The sequence below is a fragment of the Anguilla anguilla genome, chromosome 1, assembly GCF_013347855.1.
Source record: "Anguilla anguilla isolate fAngAng1 chromosome 1, fAngAng1.pri, whole genome shotgun sequence".
NCBI lineage: Eukaryota > Metazoa > Chordata > Actinopteri > Anguilliformes > Anguillidae > Anguilla > Anguilla anguilla.
Window position 1 is genome coordinate 14,119,406 of NC_049201.1, and position 20,237 is coordinate 14,139,642.

General features: G+C 52.8%; 1 protein-coding gene across 1 annotated transcript in view; it reads left to right on the forward strand.

The window, feature by feature from the left end:
- mnat1 (MNAT1 component of CDK activating kinase) overlaps positions 1-20,237 on the forward strand; it is a 49,505-nt gene that overhangs the window by 5,365 nt on the left and 23,903 nt on the right. The window contains exons 2-6 of the mRNA XM_035381957.1: positions 1,658-1,810; positions 3,338-3,411; positions 4,100-4,203; positions 4,463-4,603; positions 7,732-7,860. Of these exons, the coding sequence (XP_035237848.1) occupies positions 1,658-1,810; positions 3,338-3,411; positions 4,100-4,203; positions 4,463-4,603; positions 7,732-7,860 (601 nt within the window). The remainder of the gene's footprint in view (positions 1-1,657; positions 1,811-3,337; positions 3,412-4,099; positions 4,204-4,462; positions 4,604-7,731; positions 7,861-20,237) is intronic.

Here is a 20,237-nt window from a genome sequence, read left to right on the forward strand (position 1 = left end):
GCGAGAGGAGAGGTCACCTTCAGCTCGGGAACGGGCCCGCCTCTTAGGAGCCGGGCTAGTGTGCGAATAAAAGCCAGGCCCCCACACCTGCAGAGTTCTCCTTGCTGTCCAGCGCTGCGTCACCCTGGCGTGTCCTTCTGGCATTATGAGCGACCTGCATGAAAGAAGATATCCTTTCATTATTTTGACGAAGTATAAGGCCACGAATGGGGGAAAAAAATATTTCTTTCCAAAAAAAAAAATAGACTGTTTGTCCTTCCAATGTAACTATGTTTTGTCTTGAATGAAGATTCGGTAGATAAGCAGTTTTATTAGTCACATCACTAAGTATGACACTGAGTAAATCTAATATCAGAAGATTGTTCTGTGCGTTGACTTCTGAGAGGGTCATGCCAAGGTTGAAAAGAGCTCGCACAGAATGAGCCACTGCCATTTCTAACTCCCCCCAATTATAACAGAATGGAGATCCAAAGCACAGATTAGATAGGCAAAAAGATTTCTCATTGTCATGCAAACAGAGACCTCAAGCACAAGGCCTTAAGCAGTTGTGTGTGTGTGTGTGTGTGTGTGTGTGTGTCCCCTCCTTGCAGTTAACTGTAATCTCCTCATTAGATAATGAGTGGGCTTTTAATAATGGCCTTTCTAGGTTTTGGGGAATTGTGTAGGCTATAGGCTGTTAATTGAAGCATACACTTTCAGTCTTTATCATCACCATTCTATTTTCAGAACAGCTCACTGCCAGTAATTTGAAATTGAAAAACAACAAAGAAAACAGGACTTAACGTTTCACACATTCCAACTAGGCCTATTCCAATGGAAAAAAAAAACATTGAAACGACGTAAAATGACTACATTCAACGCAAAGAAGCAGCGGGGCATTCATTAATTATTTACTGGGGCAGGAGCGCGCAATCTTTTTAGCCTTAATGCCACTGTGATTAATAACAATGAAGTCAGCGGTGATGTCATTATTGCATTAAGGAATGATGAAATGTGTCAGACACTCATCACAAAGGCGCTTGCTGTGTTTATCTTGTTATTTTCTGGTCATGCCGAGTGACGTGTCCACTCTGACTGGAAGTGGACGTGGAGCATTTCCTGTATTCCCTGGTGAATTTGTAATGTAGAAATCCCCCTGATTAGACTTGCTGACAACTGGAAAGACTGTTACACTGTGATTTGGGTACACCGCAGTACATCTTCGAATTTCGTTTTATTTTCAGGCCATTGTTAGTCTGTGTGCCTCTTCTGTTAGATACAGACATGTGCTGTAATTTTGCATCCATGATAGAGAGATCACTGGCCATACCATTGTGTGAATGTCATTTCATTACACACTGAACACTGTGGTGCGTGGTTCCAAAGTGACCAGCAATAAAACATGACATTTTAAGGATTATTTCAGATTTATCAGGAGCTGTATTTCTGTGTCTATCCGTGGTCATTTTGAATGGTTTCGGATCTTTAGACAAAATGTAATATTAGACAAAGGGATACTGAGTAAACATGAAACACATTTTAAAGGAAATCAGGAAGGGGGCAAATACTTTTTTTCACAGCACTGTAGTAGAGTATATTGTAGCATGTGGAGCTCCGCGTGCTCTTGCGCGTCCGCGTTGGCTGTGCGCGTGCGGCAGACGTGTCCTCTGGTCCGCAGGTGCGAGAGCTGCGTGGAGATGCTGTTTGTGCGCGGCTCGGGGAACTGCGTGCAGTGCGACACGCCGCTCAGGAAGAGCAACTTCCGCGTGCAGCTCTTCGAGGACCCCGCCGTGGACAAGGAGGTGGAGATCCGCAAGAAGATCCTGAAGATGTGAGTCGAGACAGCTGGAGATGTGGGGGTGGGGCCTTGCACGCGCACGTATGTGTGGATTTTGGGCGGCTGGATGTGCATGTGTGGGGTGGGGTGGGGTGGAGGTTAGGGGGTAGCTGTGTGTGTGGAGGGGTGGCAGTAAGGGGGTTGCTCTGTATGTGTGTGTGAGAGAGAAGGGGTGCAGGTAAGGGGTTAGCTGTGTGTGTGTGTGTGTGTGTGAGGTGAGTTGGAGGTAAGGTGGTAGCTCTGTGTGTGTGAGAGGTGGGGTGGGGTGCAGTTAAGGGGGTAGCTGTGTGTGTGTGTGTGTGTGTGTGTGAGGTTAGGTGCAGGTAAGGTGGTAGCTGTGTGTGTGTGTGTGAGGTGAGTTGGAGGTAAGGGGGTAGCTGTGTGCTTTATTGTGAGGTGTGGGTGGGATTCAGTTCCTCCCTCTTGCTAAGCCTCCTTTGTCCCGGTAACAACAGTGTTTGTTTTGTAGACAAAGCCTCCCCTCCCAGATCCCCAACAGTAACAGGGGAAATGCTCACAGTAAACAACAGCAGCCGGGCCTTTTGCCTGCCAGTCACTGCAGCCTCCCTCCCTCACTCAGTCCTTCATCTCATTCAGCGCCCCGCACACACGCCCAGCTAAAGTACACACGCCTGTTTCATTCCGTCTGAGGGCTGCATTCAGTACGAAATAATACAAGGTACAACAAACAATCCCGCTGTGTACAGGAGACGGAAGAGCTAGCTGAGGTATCGGTACGCAGGTCCGCCTTGACTTTTTGGAGATCATGTTTGGGTCGTCTGTGTGGGTTCAGTGAGATTCTTTTCTGGTTCAGGGTCGTAATATTGTTGCAACTCCCAAGTTTTTGTTTTTTTTGTGGTCACTTCGCGTGTGAGCGTTTCAGTGTGCGCGAGCCTCTCTTTAATGTGGTTTTTTTCCGTCGTTATATTCAAGATATCATCGGCGTGCGTGTGTTCAGCGAGCTCGCCTTTGTGTCCCGTCGCCGTGTTTGTGGGATGATGGGATTTGGCCCTTCCTCTATTGTTCTGCCAGAGCCGCGCAATTCATCTCTTTCATCAGACAAAGCTCTCCAAATTTCCGTATTTGCTGTGCTTACTCAGTCAAGAGTAAACAAAGACGGGCTGACTGGAATTCAGATTTCTCTGCTCTGCCGAGCCTGGTCGGCCTCTCGGAATGCCTTGTGAAATAAACAAACATGTCGACCTGCACGGTTTCCGCTCCCCTCTGCGGCTCGGTTCCTTTAAACAAGGCGCCCGCGAGCTCCGAAAGATACTTAAAGACCTCTTCACATCTCAGCCGCCGAGACGAGACGAGACCCTGGCCTTCCTGCTCTTTACTGATGTTAGAATCGAGGGAGTTTTAAAAAAAGAGACTGCTGGCTCTCAGCAGGTCCTGTACAGACAGAGCCCCCATCCCCGCTAGGGAAGCGCAGTCTAAAGGCTGAATGCAGGGAGTCTTACTGCGAGAAGGCCAGCATGCGTGTGCTGTGCGGTTGGGTTAAACCTGTATGTTCTTGTGCAGATACAACAAGAGAGACACGGACTTCCCCAGCCTGAGGGAGTATAACGACTACCTGGAGCAGGTGGAGGAGATCGGTGAGACCAACTGTTGTGATTTACTGCGCTGATGTCATTTCCTGCATGTGTGAACTCTCATTGTTCACACATGCAGGAACCACTCCGTGACATACGGAAGTGGTTGAAAAGACCACTGGTGTGTGAAGCACAGCTTGGCTGGAATTTTACTTGTGCTCAGTACAGGTGGGGGGGACTTGTAGGATGGATGTCAGTTCCATTAAAGCGCAAAATGGCCAGGCAGGTGAGGGTCAGGTAGCTGTGTACCCTTTGGCAGGTGTGAGCGTCTCACAGAGGGTACCAAACCAGATTCCATCAGACCCGCCCCTCCTGCCCCACGTGAGCGCAGTAGTCTTTCAATGCACATTGTCCATCAACCAGGGGGTGCGGGTGCCAAATTTTAATACCGGAAAACCTGCATTAGAAGCCTGGGATATTACTCCTGTGATATGACCAACTGCAGGCGTCCCCTGTGCCGGGACAGGGACACGGTGCCGGAGCGCACGGGTCACTGTGTTCGTCATGGTGTGGGACAGCGCAGTTTGATCTGTAACAGTGCTGGCCGTACGGAAGAGGACGTCTGCCTCGCCCCTCGCCCCTCGCCCCTCGCCTGTGTGCTGGCTTCGTTCTCGTCGTTTTCTTTTTCTTTGTTCCGGCTCACCCTCGCCCAGCTGACAGCGGCTGGTCCCTCCTTTCTCTCTCCGTGCAGTCTTTAACCTGACCAACAATGTGGACATGGAGAATACCAAGCAGATGATGGAGCAGTACCAGAGAGAGAACAGGGACATCATTCAGAGGAACAAAGTCAAACTGGTCAGTCCTTGCCAGTCTGAGGCTCTCTGTTAGTTCCTGAGTTTTGTGTTTTTCGGCAGTGCTCAGTGTACTGTGTTAGGCTCCTGGGTTAATATCTGCCCCATGTCCCTCCTCTCTCCTCCTGGTGTTCTCTCTCTCTCTCTCTCTCTTTCTCTCTCTCTCTCCTCCCCCCCCCTCTCTCTTTCTCTCCCTCTTCCCCCCCCCCCTCTCTCTGTCTCCCCCCCCCGAATTCCCCCCCCTCCCTCTCTCTCTCTCTCAGTCGCGGGAGCAGGAGGAGTTGGAGGAGCTGCTCCTGGTGGAGCAGCAGGGCAATGAGAAGCGGAGGCTGGAGTGCCTGCAGGAGGAGCAGAGGCAGCTGCTGACCAAGAGGAAGAACAAGCAGGCCCTGCTGGACGAGCTGGTGAGAGGGACATATACACACACACACACACACGCACACACACTCACTCACTCACTCACTCACTCACTCACTCACACACACACACACACACACACTCACACAAACACACACACACACACACACTCACTCACTCAGTCAGTCACTCACTCTCTCACACTCACTCACTCACTCACACACACACACACACACACACACTCACTCACTCACTCACAAACACACACACACACACTCACTCACACACAAACACACACACACTCACTCACACAAACACACACACACACACACACACTCACTCACTCACTCACTCACTCACACACCCTCTCACACACACTCACTCACACAAACACACACACACACACACTCACTCACTCACTCACACACAAACACACACACACACACACACACACTCACTCACACAAACACACACACACACACACACTCACTAACACACACACTCAGTAACTCATTCACACTAACACACACATGCACACACACACTCACTCACTCACACACTTAGTCACTCACTCACACAAACGCACACATGCACACTCACACACACGCTCACTCACACACACTTTCACACACGCACACACTCCTGCACATGCACTCTTGTGGTTAAACTCCAGCTCTAAAAATGGGCTCCACTTTGTAAGTCACTTTGGATGAGAGCATCAGCGGCATGAATAATTCATGCTTGCGGAGTCTGGAAGAGGGACGCTGCTTTGTGTGCAGGCCTGGGAAGGTGAGAGAGCTCTGCTTAGGCTACAGTCTAACAGCACAGCCTAGCACAGGGCTGACTGGGGACGGATCGCAGCTATGCCCCACGCAAAGGCCTTCACCGTAGTTACTCAGAGTTCATTTCTCTACAGTCAATTCTCTGACAACCGACAAGGCGTCGAGTGCTGGAAAACGCACTGACGACGACGGCGGTTGCTAACGCTGGCCGGTTGTTAATGTACAGGTCTTAATTACAGCGCCCCCCGCAGCCCATCCGCACCCCTGCCTGGCCTCCGCGCCTCGTTTCCGAGGAGCGGCCTCGGCGGCCATTAGCATTGTGCGGCTCTGAGTGTCTGGCGGCCCTGTTGTCTTTAGCTAAATGCCTTTGAAATGAGCCTCCCTGTTGACCGGCGAAGGTCCATTACTGGGAGCAGGGGGAGCGCTCTGTTTGTTTAACAAGTGCCCCGTAGTCAGTGGGGGGATGAGCGAGCAGCGGCCCCCACCCCAGGGGACATCTCCTCAGTGAGGCATTCCCTCCACGGGCCACACACACACACGCGCACGTGAACAGACACGCATGCGCGCACACACGCACACAAACACACGCACGCGCATGAACACACACGCACACACACACACGCATACGCACGCACACACACACACATGCGCGCACACGCCCACAAACTCACACACACACACACACATCCAGCTTCAGGGGGTGAATCTCCCCTGCTGGCCTTTTCCTCCAGGTTTGGGTCAAGACGGGACCTGCCCCTTGCCCTCTTTACTCACTCATGTGGGGACTCCCCCTGCTGCTCTGCTCACAATAATCTTCACAGCTCTCCTGGCCTCCACATCACTCTCATACACCACACCAGGGACCCATTCCCCTCTCGCCACAACACACGTGCGTTTTAGGGCATTGGACTAATCAGGTACAATGCTTTTGCAGTCGTAAAATATGCGGAGTTGTATTGCTCAGTGATTCGGCTGCATGTGAATGTTTGCGCTCTGCTCTGGAATGCGCATGCATTCATAGCCATGCACTCCTATGCATTCATAGCCATGCACTCACATGCATTCATAGCTATGCACTCGCATGCATTCATAGCTATGCACTTGTGTGCATTCATAGCTATGCACTCACATGCATTCATAGCTATGCACTTGTGTGCATTCATAGCTATACACTCGCATGCATTCATAGCTATGCACTCGCATGCATTCATAGCCATGCACTCGCATGCATTCATAGCCATGCACTAGTATGCATTCATAGCCATGCACTCGCATGCATTCATAGCTATGCACTCGCATGCATTCATAGCTATGCACTCGTATGCATTCATAGCCATGCACTCGCATGCATTCATAGCCATGCACTTGTGTGCATTCATAGCTATGCACTCATATGCATACATACCTATGCACTCGTATGCATTCATAGCTATGCACTTGTGTGCATTCATAGCTATGCATTTGTGTGCATTCATAGCTATGCACTTGTGTGCAATCATAGCTATGCACTTGTGTGCATTCATAGCTGTGCACTTGTGTGCATTCATAGCTTTGCACTTATTTGCATGCATTCTATGTGCCGCTCACAGCACTGACTGTCCCAAAGAAGGAATTTTCAGTAGATCCATTCGTAGATTATAGCCGATAGGGTGAATCTGGCCTGTGGCTCGTCCCTCTGCATGGGCAGGTCCCCGTAAGAACCGCTTCCCTGTGAATACCCGCTTCGCCTCCTCACCCCCCCCGTCCCCCCCCGGTCCCGCTGGCCGTACAGGCACTTGTGTTCTCTTTATAAGGAGCAGATCTAACGCCTTTATAAGGCTGCCGGTGCCCGTGCTCAAGGGCAGATGCTGAAGATGCTGCCCGTGCTTCTTTCACCCGCTCATGAGCTCTTACGCTCAGAGCGCTCGCCCGGGCCGGGCTGGGCTCTCACCGGACCGCGCGCTGCGTATCTCTCCAGCCCTGTGAACCGCCAGGTTTCACACGCACCTGAGTCTGTTTCTCAGCCGTTCACACCGCGTTTGTTGTGCCTGTTTCATCGTGTCACTGTTTGTTTCTTCTGCTCTGCCGCTGATGCATGCCTGCGTGTGGGTGTGTTGTCAGATGGTTGATAATGTGTTTGTTTTGGTGATGTTTCTTTGTGTTTGTTTGCGTGTCTGTTGTTTTTGCGTGCGTGTGTGTGTTTGTGTGCCAGTGGTGTGTTCTTTTGTGTTTCTGTGGGTCTAAGTGCATCATCGGTGTATTTTGGTGGCTGATGTTTGTGTTTGTGTATGGTGTTTATGCGTGTTTGCGTGATGTGTGTGTGTGTGTGTGTGTGTTTCTGAGTGTGATGTTTGTGTGCGTGCTGTGTAATGTGAGTGTATGGCACTAACAGGCCTGTTCCGGTCCCCCTGCAGGAGAGCTCCCAGTTGCCTGCCACTCTGCTCCTGGCCCAGCACAAGGACCGGGCGGCCCAGCTGGAGAGCCAGCTGGAGAAGCAGCGGCAGGTGGTGAAGCCCACCATCTTCTCCACGGGCATCTCCATGGTGAGTGCGCCCCCGGGGGGGTCGGAGGTCACGGCCCGCTGCGGCTCCAGCGCCACCAGCTCTCACGCTGACGGGCCCCTGTGCCCGGGCCCTCTGCGGCTGGTTATCTGTGGACGCCGCGTGCTGTTGCGTTGGCGTTTCCTCCCGCCTCCATTGTGCAATATCAGCGCATACCTCAGCAGCCGGCGTCAGGAGGAGGGCTCTCCTCTGGGCTCTGCTGTTTGCGTTCAGGTGTGCCCGTAAGCCCGCGATGGGGCGGTTGTTCTGCATTTCGCTCGTTCACTTTCAGTTCATCCCAGATCAGATAGCTCTCTCTCTCTCTCTTGCGCACTCTGTCTCCCTCTGTCTCTCCCTCTCTCTCTCTCTCTGTCTCTCTCTCTCTCTCTTTCCGTGAGAAATGTGTTAATGTTTCTCAGGACAGCGGTGCGTGAGAAAAAATCTTGGCTCACCCCTCACCCACAGAAGCGGGAGATAAAATGAAGATGTCAGCGTCACGGTGCTGTGTGTGTGTGTGTGGGGGTGTGTGTGTGTTTGGGGCTGTGAGCGCGTAGGGGTGTGGACGTCTGTTTTCTGATAGCAAACGTGAGACAGGCGGCTCCACGCTGGGGGGGTGGGGGGGTGGGGGTGATGGTGGATAGAAGGCCGAGCACCGTTCTCCTCTCTCCCTCTCTCTCTCTCTCTCTCTCTCTCTCTCTCTCCCTCTCTCTCTCCCTCTCTCTCTCTCCCTCTCTCCCGCTCTCTCTCTCTCTCTCTCCCCTCTCTCTCTCTCTCTCCCCCTCTCTCCTCTCTCCTCTCTCTCCTATTCTCCATCAGTCATTTATTATTCATGCGTGTGATATTATGGGCCGGCGCTCACATCCAGGGCCACGCGGTGCCTGGTGCGTTTGGGTTTGGGTCCGTACCCTCGCTCCGGGCCGGTCCATACACCGCTCCGGCGCTGGTGGGGCACCCTGCCTCAGGATACACAGCAGGACGGCGTCATCGCCGGCCGCCATCGTCCCGTACGCAGCGCAACGCTCCGGTTACTGTGTCACCGGGGCGTAGCGCTGTCCCGGTGCGTCCCCTCCTGTCTGTGTAAAGCCTTGTCAACAAACCGAAATACGGAACTTTTTTCATACGGTCTATCGTGAAGCGAAAGCACAAAATCACATGTGCCTGGTCAAACCAATAAATTGATGGACGTAATATTGCCAGGTAGCATGTTGCATGGAAGCATAATTCTTAATAACATGGCAAAAAAACATCAGTGTTCTACAGTCAAAGGAGCCAAAATTTTCAAAAAAGTTTAGGAGGAAACAATGCACTCCTAAATTGTTTTTCCAGTTAGCACACATCAGTTTCCAGGAGCAAATGCTCCTAAAACGCGAGCACCATTGAGTTCTGAAAAAAAAACCAAAAAAAATCTCAAGTGAAAAAAGAATGGTGACATCATGGCTGCCTCTCTCGCCATTGTTTTGGGATGCGTTCTGGCAGGAGAAGGGCTGCGCGTAGCCTAGCGGCTCGTGGTAGCGGCCTCGGCGCCGCGGGTCTGCGCGTAGCCGAAGGGTCCCTCTCCTTTCTCCCGCCCCGCTCTTTCGTTTCCCCCGTCCCGCCTGTTCCCCCCCCCCCCCCGGCGCAGAAGCACAGGTGAGCGCAGGTTAGGACTCGCTCCCTCCCGCAGCGATAGTCTCGGCTGAGTGACAGCCTCACGCTCGGCTGGCGGTTCCCTCTCAGCGCCTCCCAAGTGTTTATTCAGGGACATGCTTTCAGAAGTCAGGTGTGAGGAGGGCGGAGCCTGAAATGCTTAATTACCAGAATTCCAGCTCTCGCTGCCAGCCCCCCTCCCCCTCCCCCCTCCCCCCCTCCCGTAAAGAAAAACAAACTCAGCTCGTCAGTGAGGAACTGAGCACGTCAGGTTTTTGAAGGTCTGATGTCTGACACGGCACCGTGCTGACTGCAGAGACGTGCACTGGAGAGAGTACAGGCCGCTCACACATTCCTCTACCACAGCCAGCTCGCTAACGCTAACGCCATCATTATCCAATACAGATCTGCCGTGGTGAGGCATTATGGGAGATTATCTTGGTGCCGTTTTAGCAGTAGCTCTGCCTCTCCTCCGTACGGCGGAGCGTTAGGCCTGCTCCGTCTCCCTCGGCCTGCCTCTCGCTGACTGATGTGTGGTAAGCGCAGTATTAGGAAAGTTGCTGATGGAGAAGAACGTCCGCTATTGTTGGTCTTGGCAGTAAACCGCGGTGTTTTTCTGGATGTCGAACCCCGGGGCCCCCGAAGGAAGCGGCGATCAGCAGATCTGCCCGTTTTCCAGCGTCCCGGCGGCGGGCGGGCGGGCGGCCGCGGGACGGGACGGGGAGGGGCGGGGCCGGGGCCGGGCCGCGGCGCCTCCGGGTGCCGGGGCTTGGGCTGGGGGGAGGTCACGCCGGGCGCGGTTTGGGTCCCTCCCCGGCCTCCTCCTCCTCCTCCGAGCCTCCAGGACTCGACCGCTGTTTGAGTTGGTGGGAGTTCAAGCTGCGGTGGATATCCAAGGGGAAAAAAAAAATCTGTTTTCTTTATTTACTTATTTTTCCCTTTGTTTCTCTGCGGTCTCTCAGCGAGATCAAAACCAGAATGACTGGAGGCTGCTTCAGTGCTGAACTCTGACTTTTTACCCTGATAGGAAAAGCGAACCCTTTTGAAAGTTAAAAAATTTTTTTTTTTTTTTTAGTCTGGAATTTAGAATAGCTTTGAATTGTCCTGCATTGTCATTGTGTGGGTCGCAGTCTGAGAGCCTGAAATGGGTCCCCGTGGCTAGTGTTGGCTCAGACGGCTCAGGGGGAAGGAGCCGCACGTGCAGCTCTGGAATGGAGCCTGACGGTTGTGCCCGTGAGGTGAAGCTGAGAGCGAGACGGACTCGTCCTTCGAGTCTGCCGTCAGTCATTCCAGAACCGCGGCCTCGCTGCGGGGGGAGGGGGGGGGGGGGCTGCGGGGGGGCGGGAAAACAAATGATTCCATTGTCTCGTCTCTGGCGGGGGGGGGGGGGGGGGGAAGGGGGGGAAGGGGGGGGGGGGAAGGGGAAGGGGAAGGGAGGCGGGGCCGATGCTAATGGCTGACAGGTCAAGGTGAGCCGTCTGAGGGGATTGTGGGACGCTTCGCTCGGCTCTCTGTGGAATCCGGGCCTCGCGCGTCCGTGGAACACTTTCGCTAGCTCTGACTCCGAAGCGGGCATTATGGCCGCGCTCGGCGATAATGACAGTGTGCGCTCATCCCGGCCCGCTCGTGGCCATGTTCCCGCAGCGCTCCCTGTGTGGCCCCCCGTGATCCCCTGTGATTCAGCGGGATGCTGGGAGACGCGGTTTATATCCGCGCGCTCGGGCAGGAACTGAGTCCAGGTGCGGCGGGCTCTGGCGGGATCTGCAGGGATGGGCCTGGTCTTGCCTGAGGAAAGTGCCTGCTGGAATAATCCCTCACTTTGTAGTACTCCAGCAGACAAAGGAGGCTTTCCCTGTGGCGGCTCTGCCGCTGCGAACACACGCACTGCACTGGCAAAGGAGGCTTTCCCTGTGGCGGGTCTGCCGCTGCGAACACACGCACTGCACTGGCAGAGAGCCTGCTGGGGTCCAGCAGCACACACCAGCCTGTGTGTGTGTGCGTGCATGTGTGTGTGTGCGTGTGCGTGTGCGTGTACATGCGCGTGTGCGTGCGTGCGTGCGTGCGTGCGTGCGTGCGTGCGTGCGTGTGTGTGTGTGTGCGCGTGTGTGTACGTGCATGCTTGTTTAAGTATGTGTGGGCAGTCCTTCTGAACTAGTACGAGTAGCTTGTTGTGCTTTTTATGGGGGATTGCCCATGTCTGGCAGAAGTCCTCATGTTTACATGCTTATGTGATTATGGTGTTCAGTGCTAGTGGTGTGTACCCTCATAGGACATCTGAGCAACAGGAACATTAAGCACAGCATCTGTTTCATTCTAGATGCTGGCTTGCTGCTAACATGAAAAAGTGATGCAGCAGGAGGTCCTAATGGGCAAGATGTGAAATGTGATTTTAATAAAATGGCGGCTATTGGAGGAGGGCAGAGGGAGGGAGGGCGTGCGGCACACTTCTCTCTCGCTCGTTTGTTTGGACTCGCTGCGCAGGTGATTCGGCGGTGAGAAATGGCCTGTCTCTCTTCCAGAAGCCCCCAAAACGGCGCCGCTTTCCCCCACCCCCCCCCCCGCGCGCGAGCACGTGCCCATCCCGCCTCGTCCGCGCCCGTTCTGCCTCGTCTGTGCGCGCCTCGCTCCCCGCTCTCGTCCCCGCGTCCCGGACGTCCCGCGCCGGCAGCTGTCCGCGGTCCGGTGGGCGCGACCTCCCCGGAATCCCCTCACCTTCGTCAGGCTTTCACCGCCGGCTCAAATAAAACATCCTGCGGCCGGAGGGGTGCGATTCCGCCCCCCCCCCCCCCCCGCCAAAACCCCCCCCACCCCACCCCCCCCCTCGCTCCGAGCAGCTGACATGCCTTCCGCGTAGCCTCTGACGAGGGCCAAAAGTTTATCCCCCGAGCCCAGGTGCACGCCTCCATGGATTACCCAGCCTCCTCTGTGCGCCGGAATCTCAGGACCACAGAATGCGCGCGCACACACACGCACACACACACGCACACACACGCACGCACACACACACCGCCACCGGCGGCTGAGTTTGTTTACTGCCACCGGGGGCTTCATTTGGGTACGCATATTTGTGAGGTGGGAGGGGCCTGCTTTTAATCGGGTAATCTCAAACACACACTCGCACGCCGCCCCCTTTAGACGCGGTGGGGCAGGAGGAAGGGGCGGGGCTGCGGAGGCAAGGATTAGTATTGAAATGAGCGGGGATTTGAAAGTCAAATCGATTCCGTCCAGTGTTTGGGTGTAGGGGAGGTTATTTTTGTACTCCGCCTACTCTCTGGCCGGACTGTCAGGCCCTGAGGGGTATTATTGCTTTACGTTTGCATGGTTTTCAGGGTTCGGTTTGATTTTTCTCGGTTTTCTTGACAATTTATTTCCGACATCGACTAAGAAAGAGTGAAGCCCCACATTTATATGATGCCCAGTGTAGCAGCAGGTGATTTTTTACTGGCTTGAAGGAAAGTCACGTTTCAGTTCTTTGCACTGTCCCGACTGTGTCATGCTGTGTCATGCTGTGTCTGTGGTGTCTCCTGGCTTATGTGCAACTGTGATGCGCTTCGGCCGGTGCATGAATGGGCCTGGTGTCTGTAGGACGTGAAGCCGGGGTTAAAAACAAAAAAAGATTGAAGTCTGATACTAAAACAATTTCCTGCCCAAACATTTCTTTTTTATTCGCATGAGAGATGCTCTTATCCTGGATTGCATACCTAGTTTACATTTGAACTCTGGGGCAAATAATTTTTTAAAATATCTTCTATATAGTGAAATTCCATAAGATTATTGGCAGTTCAAGTTTACTGATTTGTTGAATAATAACAGTATATGTTAAAGTAGTTAAAGGAGTAACATGGTGGTTGAACGTGACACTTCCCAGTTGTCTTTAGGCAATAACAAAACAAATGTGCATAATTTTTTTTTATTATTCAGTCATTTCAATGTACTTCAATGTACAACGTATTTTTCTAAGCCTAAATTTCCCACTATAAAAGTCTACCCGAACCGTCTGGGCGTGGTAATGAGAACTGTCAGTTAGCTATGATTGACAGACCGTGCCCCGTTACCATAGCTACCCCCATGATACCCGCTCTTTTTGGGAGACTGAATTTTCACAAGCTAGCTAGCTTAGTAGTATATCAAGTATCGATAGATAGCTAAGGTAAGGACGTTGATTTACATCCAATTATAATTTTTGCTATCTAGCTAGCCAAGTTAAGATAAAAGCACAACTATAACGTCCTCAAAAGCAAACTAGCTAATTAACGTTATCGATAACATTATGAAAGCAAACTAACGTTAGCTAGCTAGCAAAATGAATATAACCAGAAATAATCTAATAGTCCTTAAAAGTAGGGAGGGCAAAACGAAGCTTTAGAATGTCGCCAGCAGTGTATGCGCGTGAGCTTGACAATACATTTCTCACAGAAAAGGTCGTTTGTTACCTTTTTTTAGTTCATTACAGTGGTGATAGAAGTTACTAGAATTAAGTGGTACTGTGCTGTTAGCCTTTATTGATCGCTGTACAAGGTTAATGTGAAGTAGCTAGCACAATCTGACAGTACTAACCCATAAAAATGTACTTTGAATGGTACTTGGTCAATCGAACGGTAAATGTGAAAAACATTCGATTATAGTCAGCGGCACCGAAATTTTCTGTCACACCCTCGATAAACGGCAAAAGTCCCAGTAGAAGATTGAATTAAATCTTTAAAAGTTATATATTTTCTGAAACCTTATCGATTCCGCTTGGCCGTAGTGAGTGAAACTAGGCGATCTGAGCATATAGTCGCTATGTAAATTACGTCAGAAGGATTCAGCCTTGTTGTTTGCTACCTAAACTTCACAGCACACTCAAATCCCTTAGCATGCTTGTAGCATGAAGTGTCTACTTTCAAAATCCATTTAAACCATTCACAAATGACTTGGGACTTTGAAGTTATAAGTCTGGATGTATCAAGTGTCCAGTGAAAATACTGACCTGGCTATCAGTCAGAATTCTGAGAGAACCAACTGCCATAAATGACCGCGTAAAATCAACCAGTAAGAGTTATTATGATGTCACTGGTTCAGAACCCCATAAATGTAAACAGTCGAATGTTCAGTGAAATCTATCGGTTTTCGGTGCCGTCGGAGTCCCGATCTTATCATTGATGGAATTTTGGGAAAGTGCGAGCTAAAAGGCCACAAAACAGCCAATATATCACATTAATATTCCATATATGTACGATCGCTGTTCACAATACGTTAATTTAAGGCTAAACGGGTATTTTAATCACAATACTTATGTTAATTTCCGGAAATAAATTTTTCGATTGTCCTCCCTATTAAAAGGCACTCTAATTTAAGTGAACCTAACGTTAGTCAAATATTTGCATTGTCTTGCCTGTAAACCAGCGGTGTGTCCTGTCAGATTTCTTTACGGGGCGTGGAAAGGGGAGTGGTTACTGTATTCGTGACCCTCCAAGTTGACAACTTTCTCAACTGTTTGAAAATAGGACGATAAATTTAAAACGCATACTTCTCCAAAAATACAGAACGGACATATTTAGTACTTTACTCATGGTGTTTCTTCAATGCCTCTTGTGCAAATAGCACACAAAACCGAGAAAGTGTGAAAATCACCATGGTACTCCTTTAAATAAACAACAGAACAAACAGACATTAGCAGTCTCAGCTGAGCCCCTTAACAAAAATACATTTTTATACCTCATTCCTCTTTATAGTAATTTTAATATTGTACGTGTGCCTTTCTTTGAGGAATACCTTGGATAAATCTGCCTAAAGCCATGCTTGTATTGAAATGCACTCTCACATTTTTACAGTGCTTTTTAAAAACAAGTTAATGGTGTTTGCTAAGTTTTATATTGAAACTCTTTTAAATATAACTTGGTTGCTACTTGCTAATTAGCATTGAACCCACTGGAAATGTAATCGCAGATCAATTTTGAAGTAGGCTAAATAGTCCAAATATGCAGACAGACAGGAATTGCGAAGCGATTTGGTCAAATGTTATTACGTGCCTGTTGATGTATATTTTTGTAGACGGTTGAGCTATCCTACTCTTGGAATTACAGCCAGCTTACCTTTCAGCATTTCTCAGTGACAGATATATTCTGCCCCCCGGTCTGAATGTGGGTCAGTGTCTACCTTTCACTCGAAATATCTGTGGCCAAGATTGCAGTGGGGTTAGCTGATCCAGGATCCATTATTTGGAGCAGAGCCAGTACTTAACGCTAATTATAAGCGTGGAGGCTGAGAAGTGCAAAAGCATATTTTATAGTAGCATTGAGCATATTTCTGTAAACCTCAAGAAAGCTTCAAGCTTTCATTCTAAGCAATAATCTTTTTGTTTTTAGTTGAGGCTTTTTGAAATGTTTTTATGTATTTATTTTGCGTGAGTGCCCTTGACGGCTTGATTCCTTTTTTTTTTTTTTTTCTTTTCTGTATTTTTTCAGTTTTTTTTCTACGCAGATTCTAATCGAGTCCTGCGTTCGGACATGAAGTGACCACGAGACTGAGCACAAACTGCTGAACGCACCTCGCTGGTCAGCCACAGTAACAGTAAGAGGCAGGAAGGGCTGCGGGCTCACGGCCGACGGTGCTCGAGATGAGAGGACGGCGGCGGAGAGAACGCTGCGTTCGAGGGAGAGAGCGCGAGACGGAGCGTTTGCCCGGCCCGACTGGTCGAGCCGGTATGGCGAGGCGGTGCTTGCGCTGCGCTGCGTGACTGCCTCTCTGGAGGTCGCGGTAGAGGTCAGGGCGGTTGGGGCTCTCTGTCTGAGAGAGCCTGCTGACGGGGAGGGAACGAGTGGAGGTTACCACAGAGTTTTCACGCCGCGCTCGTTCGTCTGTTTTGTGTTTGCGTGCTTGGGCCACACGGATGTTTGCCAGACCAACAGAGCAGTCCGAAACGAACGTCGAATTGAGAGTGAGATGTTTGGAAGTCGGTGTTGAGGTAACCATGGCGATTGACTGGGTGAAGGACAGTTTGTAAGGGGGAAGGAATGGAAAGAGAGCTTGCGGAGTGGAGTCCTGGAGAGGAGGAAGCTGACATGCTGAGAGGGAGAAAGTTGTCAGAGCGGTCTGCGCTATCCAAACTTTAGCCACGGCAGTCCTCAGCAACTGTGCAGGCTCTACGGGCCGTTGTGTGTGCATATGAACCAGCCAATGCATGTTTGTGTGTGTGTGTATATGTGCGTGTGTGTGCGTGTCTGTGTCTGTGTGTCTGTCTACCACACTGTTGTGCGCGTTTGATCAGGCTGTGCTTTAGCCGGAGAGAGACCCTGTTTTGTGTGGGAGAGGCCCTGACGTTTGCCCTTTCTCCTGTTCTAGTGCGGGACAGCAGCTAGAAAAGGGGGACCGGGGGGGGGGGCGGAGGGGAGTCACGGAAGGGGTAGCGCAGAGGCCCCCCTGCCCTGCCCCGCCCCGCCCCTGATTGGCACCAGCATGTGTGCGGGCGCATTGCGCCGGTGCCCCGAGCGTTAGCCCCGAGCGTTAGCCCCGCTGGCTGCGCCACCTCCCGCCGGCGGAAAAAAAAAAAAAGGGTTTGTCAGCTTTACGGGCTTTGCGCTCGCGGCAGCTGCAGGGGGGCTATATTTACCCGCGCGGGACAGCGCCGGGGGGGTTGGGGGTTGGAGGGGGGCTGCTGGGGGTGTCTCTGCCCCCGGGCACAAAGCCCTTTATCCGCACAGAAGCGCTTTGAGAGCCGGGGGTCCCGCCCCTGCCCCCGGTGGCTCATAATGACCCTCATTACTGCGCCTTACTCTTAACCAGAACCGCCTTCGCTGCCGTTATTATCACTGAAATCAGGGGGCATCACGCTCCCCTCTCCACTGCCCTGCTCCAGTGCGGCACGAGGCGACTGGAGAAAGATGGCTGCCTACGCACAGGGCATTCTGGGTAAAGTGCAATGGAGGTGATCGAATCTGAAATGCAGAATAACACGTTATGATATTCATAATATCATATTACAACTTCATATGTGTGAGTGTTCATGTATCACAGCTGCGGCCCGTGTTTTTACGCAGAGCTGATTGGCTGGGCCGGGCAGTGGCCTCTCGGAGTTAATGAGCACGCCGTTGGTTTCCAAGGCTCCCCGTGTCATCGGCTCTGCAGTGCGGTCAGCGGAGGAATCTCATTAGCGGGGATCAAAGGGGCGACCGTCCCCACGTGTCCACGGTGCGAATGCCGTTTCCCTGAGAGGGGGCGCGGAGAGACCCCCTCACACCCCAGCGCTGCGGCGTCCCGCGGAGGAGAGAGGGTGCAGAACGGGGTGGAAGGTGCTGATGGAGGGGTTTGGCTCTGCCGACCTTGGGACGTCCGGCAGAGAGCTGCAGAGTCAGGAGGGGAGAGGCGCAGAGCTGGCCAGCCTGGCGTGGAGGGGGGGGGGGGGGGGGCAGGGGGAGTAGGGTTAGGGGGAGGACTTATCTCCTCCACCAGGGGCTACTGCATCTCCCTCTCCCTTTGGCTCCTGGGTCTCTGAGCCTCCTGCCCTCTGTCCCACGCCACGCCCAGCTTTTTAAACGCCGCCTAAGTCCCACTGGCTCCTCCTGAGCGGGTTTGGCACTGCTTAATGTCAAATCTGAAAGATGCCAGCTGGACAGTGCTGGGGCTTCCAGGTTTGGGGCTGTGGGTTCGAGCGGTGGAACTTCCACACTCTCTGGTCACGCTTGAGAGCCCTCTCCGCGTATGGAGAGCTGCAGCCAAGGCGTGAAGACGGAACCTTTGGCGAGAGCTGGTGGCTTGATTGACAGGCCGGGGGTAGCGAGTGCCAGAGCGGTCGGTCTCACGCGCCGCCTGTCCTCTCGGGCAGAATTTCCAAAAACGCGTTTGGTGAAATGACACCTGGGGGTATCTCAGGTTTGCCATGTCACGGTTGACGTGATGAGACGGTTTGGGCGATGGCGGCCCTCTGCGCTCCCGCTGCCGCTGTCCGTCTGCCCTGTCGCGTCCGTGCGCTTCTCGCCCGCGATCAGCTCCACGTTAGGAAGACAGTCCTGTTCCTGATTCCAGGCCATATTTTGGGTCAGCTTTCCATCTTTAACCATGTCTGAACTGGACATTTGCATTGCATTTAATATAACAATATGCATTGTTATATTAAATTACTATGCTATGTGTATCCATTGGTCCACTTATGGTTATGAGATGTAGACTCTGTAAAATATGAGGTCTTCAGTAGTTCTCCCGTAGTTTTATTGAGGCCGTTTGTCCTTGAGAGTGTCGTTAGAGGGCCACCGGGGACGTCCGGAACGTTCTGGAAGCTGGGCCCACCCTCGGCGAGCTCGCTCATCTCTTTCTCGGCTTGGACGCAGGCTCCTTTAATGGCCGAAGCAGATGTTCCCTCTGCAGCCCCAGAGCCGCCAACCTCCGCCGTCTCTCCAGCCCCCGGGCCTCCTCACCCGCCGCCTGCCCGGGCGGGAGGAGGAGGAGGAGGCGGTGTGCGGGCGGCGTTACCGGGGCGATGACAGAGTAATCGCCTGAGCGCTCGGAAGAGCCCAGGCCCCGGCTTTTAATAGAGCTCGATGATTTAATGATGGAAGACGTGGAAACGGGCGGGTGAGCGGGCGGGTGGACGGGCGGGTGGACGGACGGGCGGGCGGACGGGCGGGCGGACGGGCGGGCGGACGGGCGGGCGGACGGGCGGGCGGACGGGCGGGTGAACGGGCGGGTGGACGGGCGGGTGGACGGGCGGGTGGACGGGCGGGTGAACGGGCGTGTGACCGGGCGTGTGACCGGGCGTGTGACCGGGCGTGTGACCGGGCGGGTGAACGGGCGTGTGAAACGGGCGGGTGGACGGGTGGGTGGACGGGCGGACGGGCGGGCGGACGGGCGGGCGGACGGGCGGGTGAACGGGCGTGTGAAACGGGCGGGTGGACGGGCGGGTGGACGGGCCTCTGCGGGGGAGAAGCCTCCTCGGCTCGCCCGTTGGGCGGTGGAAATAGACTGAAGTTAACGGGATAATGAAGTTAACACCGCCGTGTTGTTCCTTTGTGTATTTATAGTTTATGAGCAGGTAAATCACTGGGAGATGCGAGCGATTCAGGAAGTGCTGAACGCGTGCAGTGCAGCCTGCTATTTAAAGCACTGCTGCAGCCATTTGTCAGGCCTCCTGTTGCAGTTTAGACCGTGTGGGCCAGGCTAAATTCAGCAAGCTTCCTGTGTGTTTTGTGGAGCGCACAGGTACGTATGTGAGGTATATGCCGGCGTGTGTTTGGGCTGTGTGGTTGTTCTTGAGGGGCTCAGGTGTGCCTTTGAGGTAGCCGCTGCAGGTGTGCGTGTTTGCGGAGCGTGTGTGTTTGTCGTGAGGTATGCTGACGTGTTTGTGTGGTGCTCATCATCAGTAAGGGGCGGGGCGGATTTGAGGGGAAGGGGAAGATGTGTGGGGCGGGGCAGATATGAGGGGCGGGGCAGATGTGATGTGACCCCTCAGATTTTGAACGGTGGCCGTTTCATTATTCCACTTCAAGCTTCTGACCTGGAAAAGGTGCCCAGTAAACAGTGAATGAATAAAGTATGTGAGGTGAGTGGAAGAGGCTCTCTCCAATCGGGCACCTGGGCAGCTGACGGTGGGGCGGAGCCTGGGAGGGCGCAGGACAGAAGTGCCTTTGAGTTCGTGGGCAGCGCTGCCAGCCTTCAAGGTGCCCTTGGGCGGACAGCGGGGACGCTGAAGGCAGAAGGGCCTCTGGGCACCGCAGGGTTCAGCTCTCTCCTGTCTGTCATTTAAAAGTGAGATTTATAGTGTGTCCCCCTCCCCCCACCCC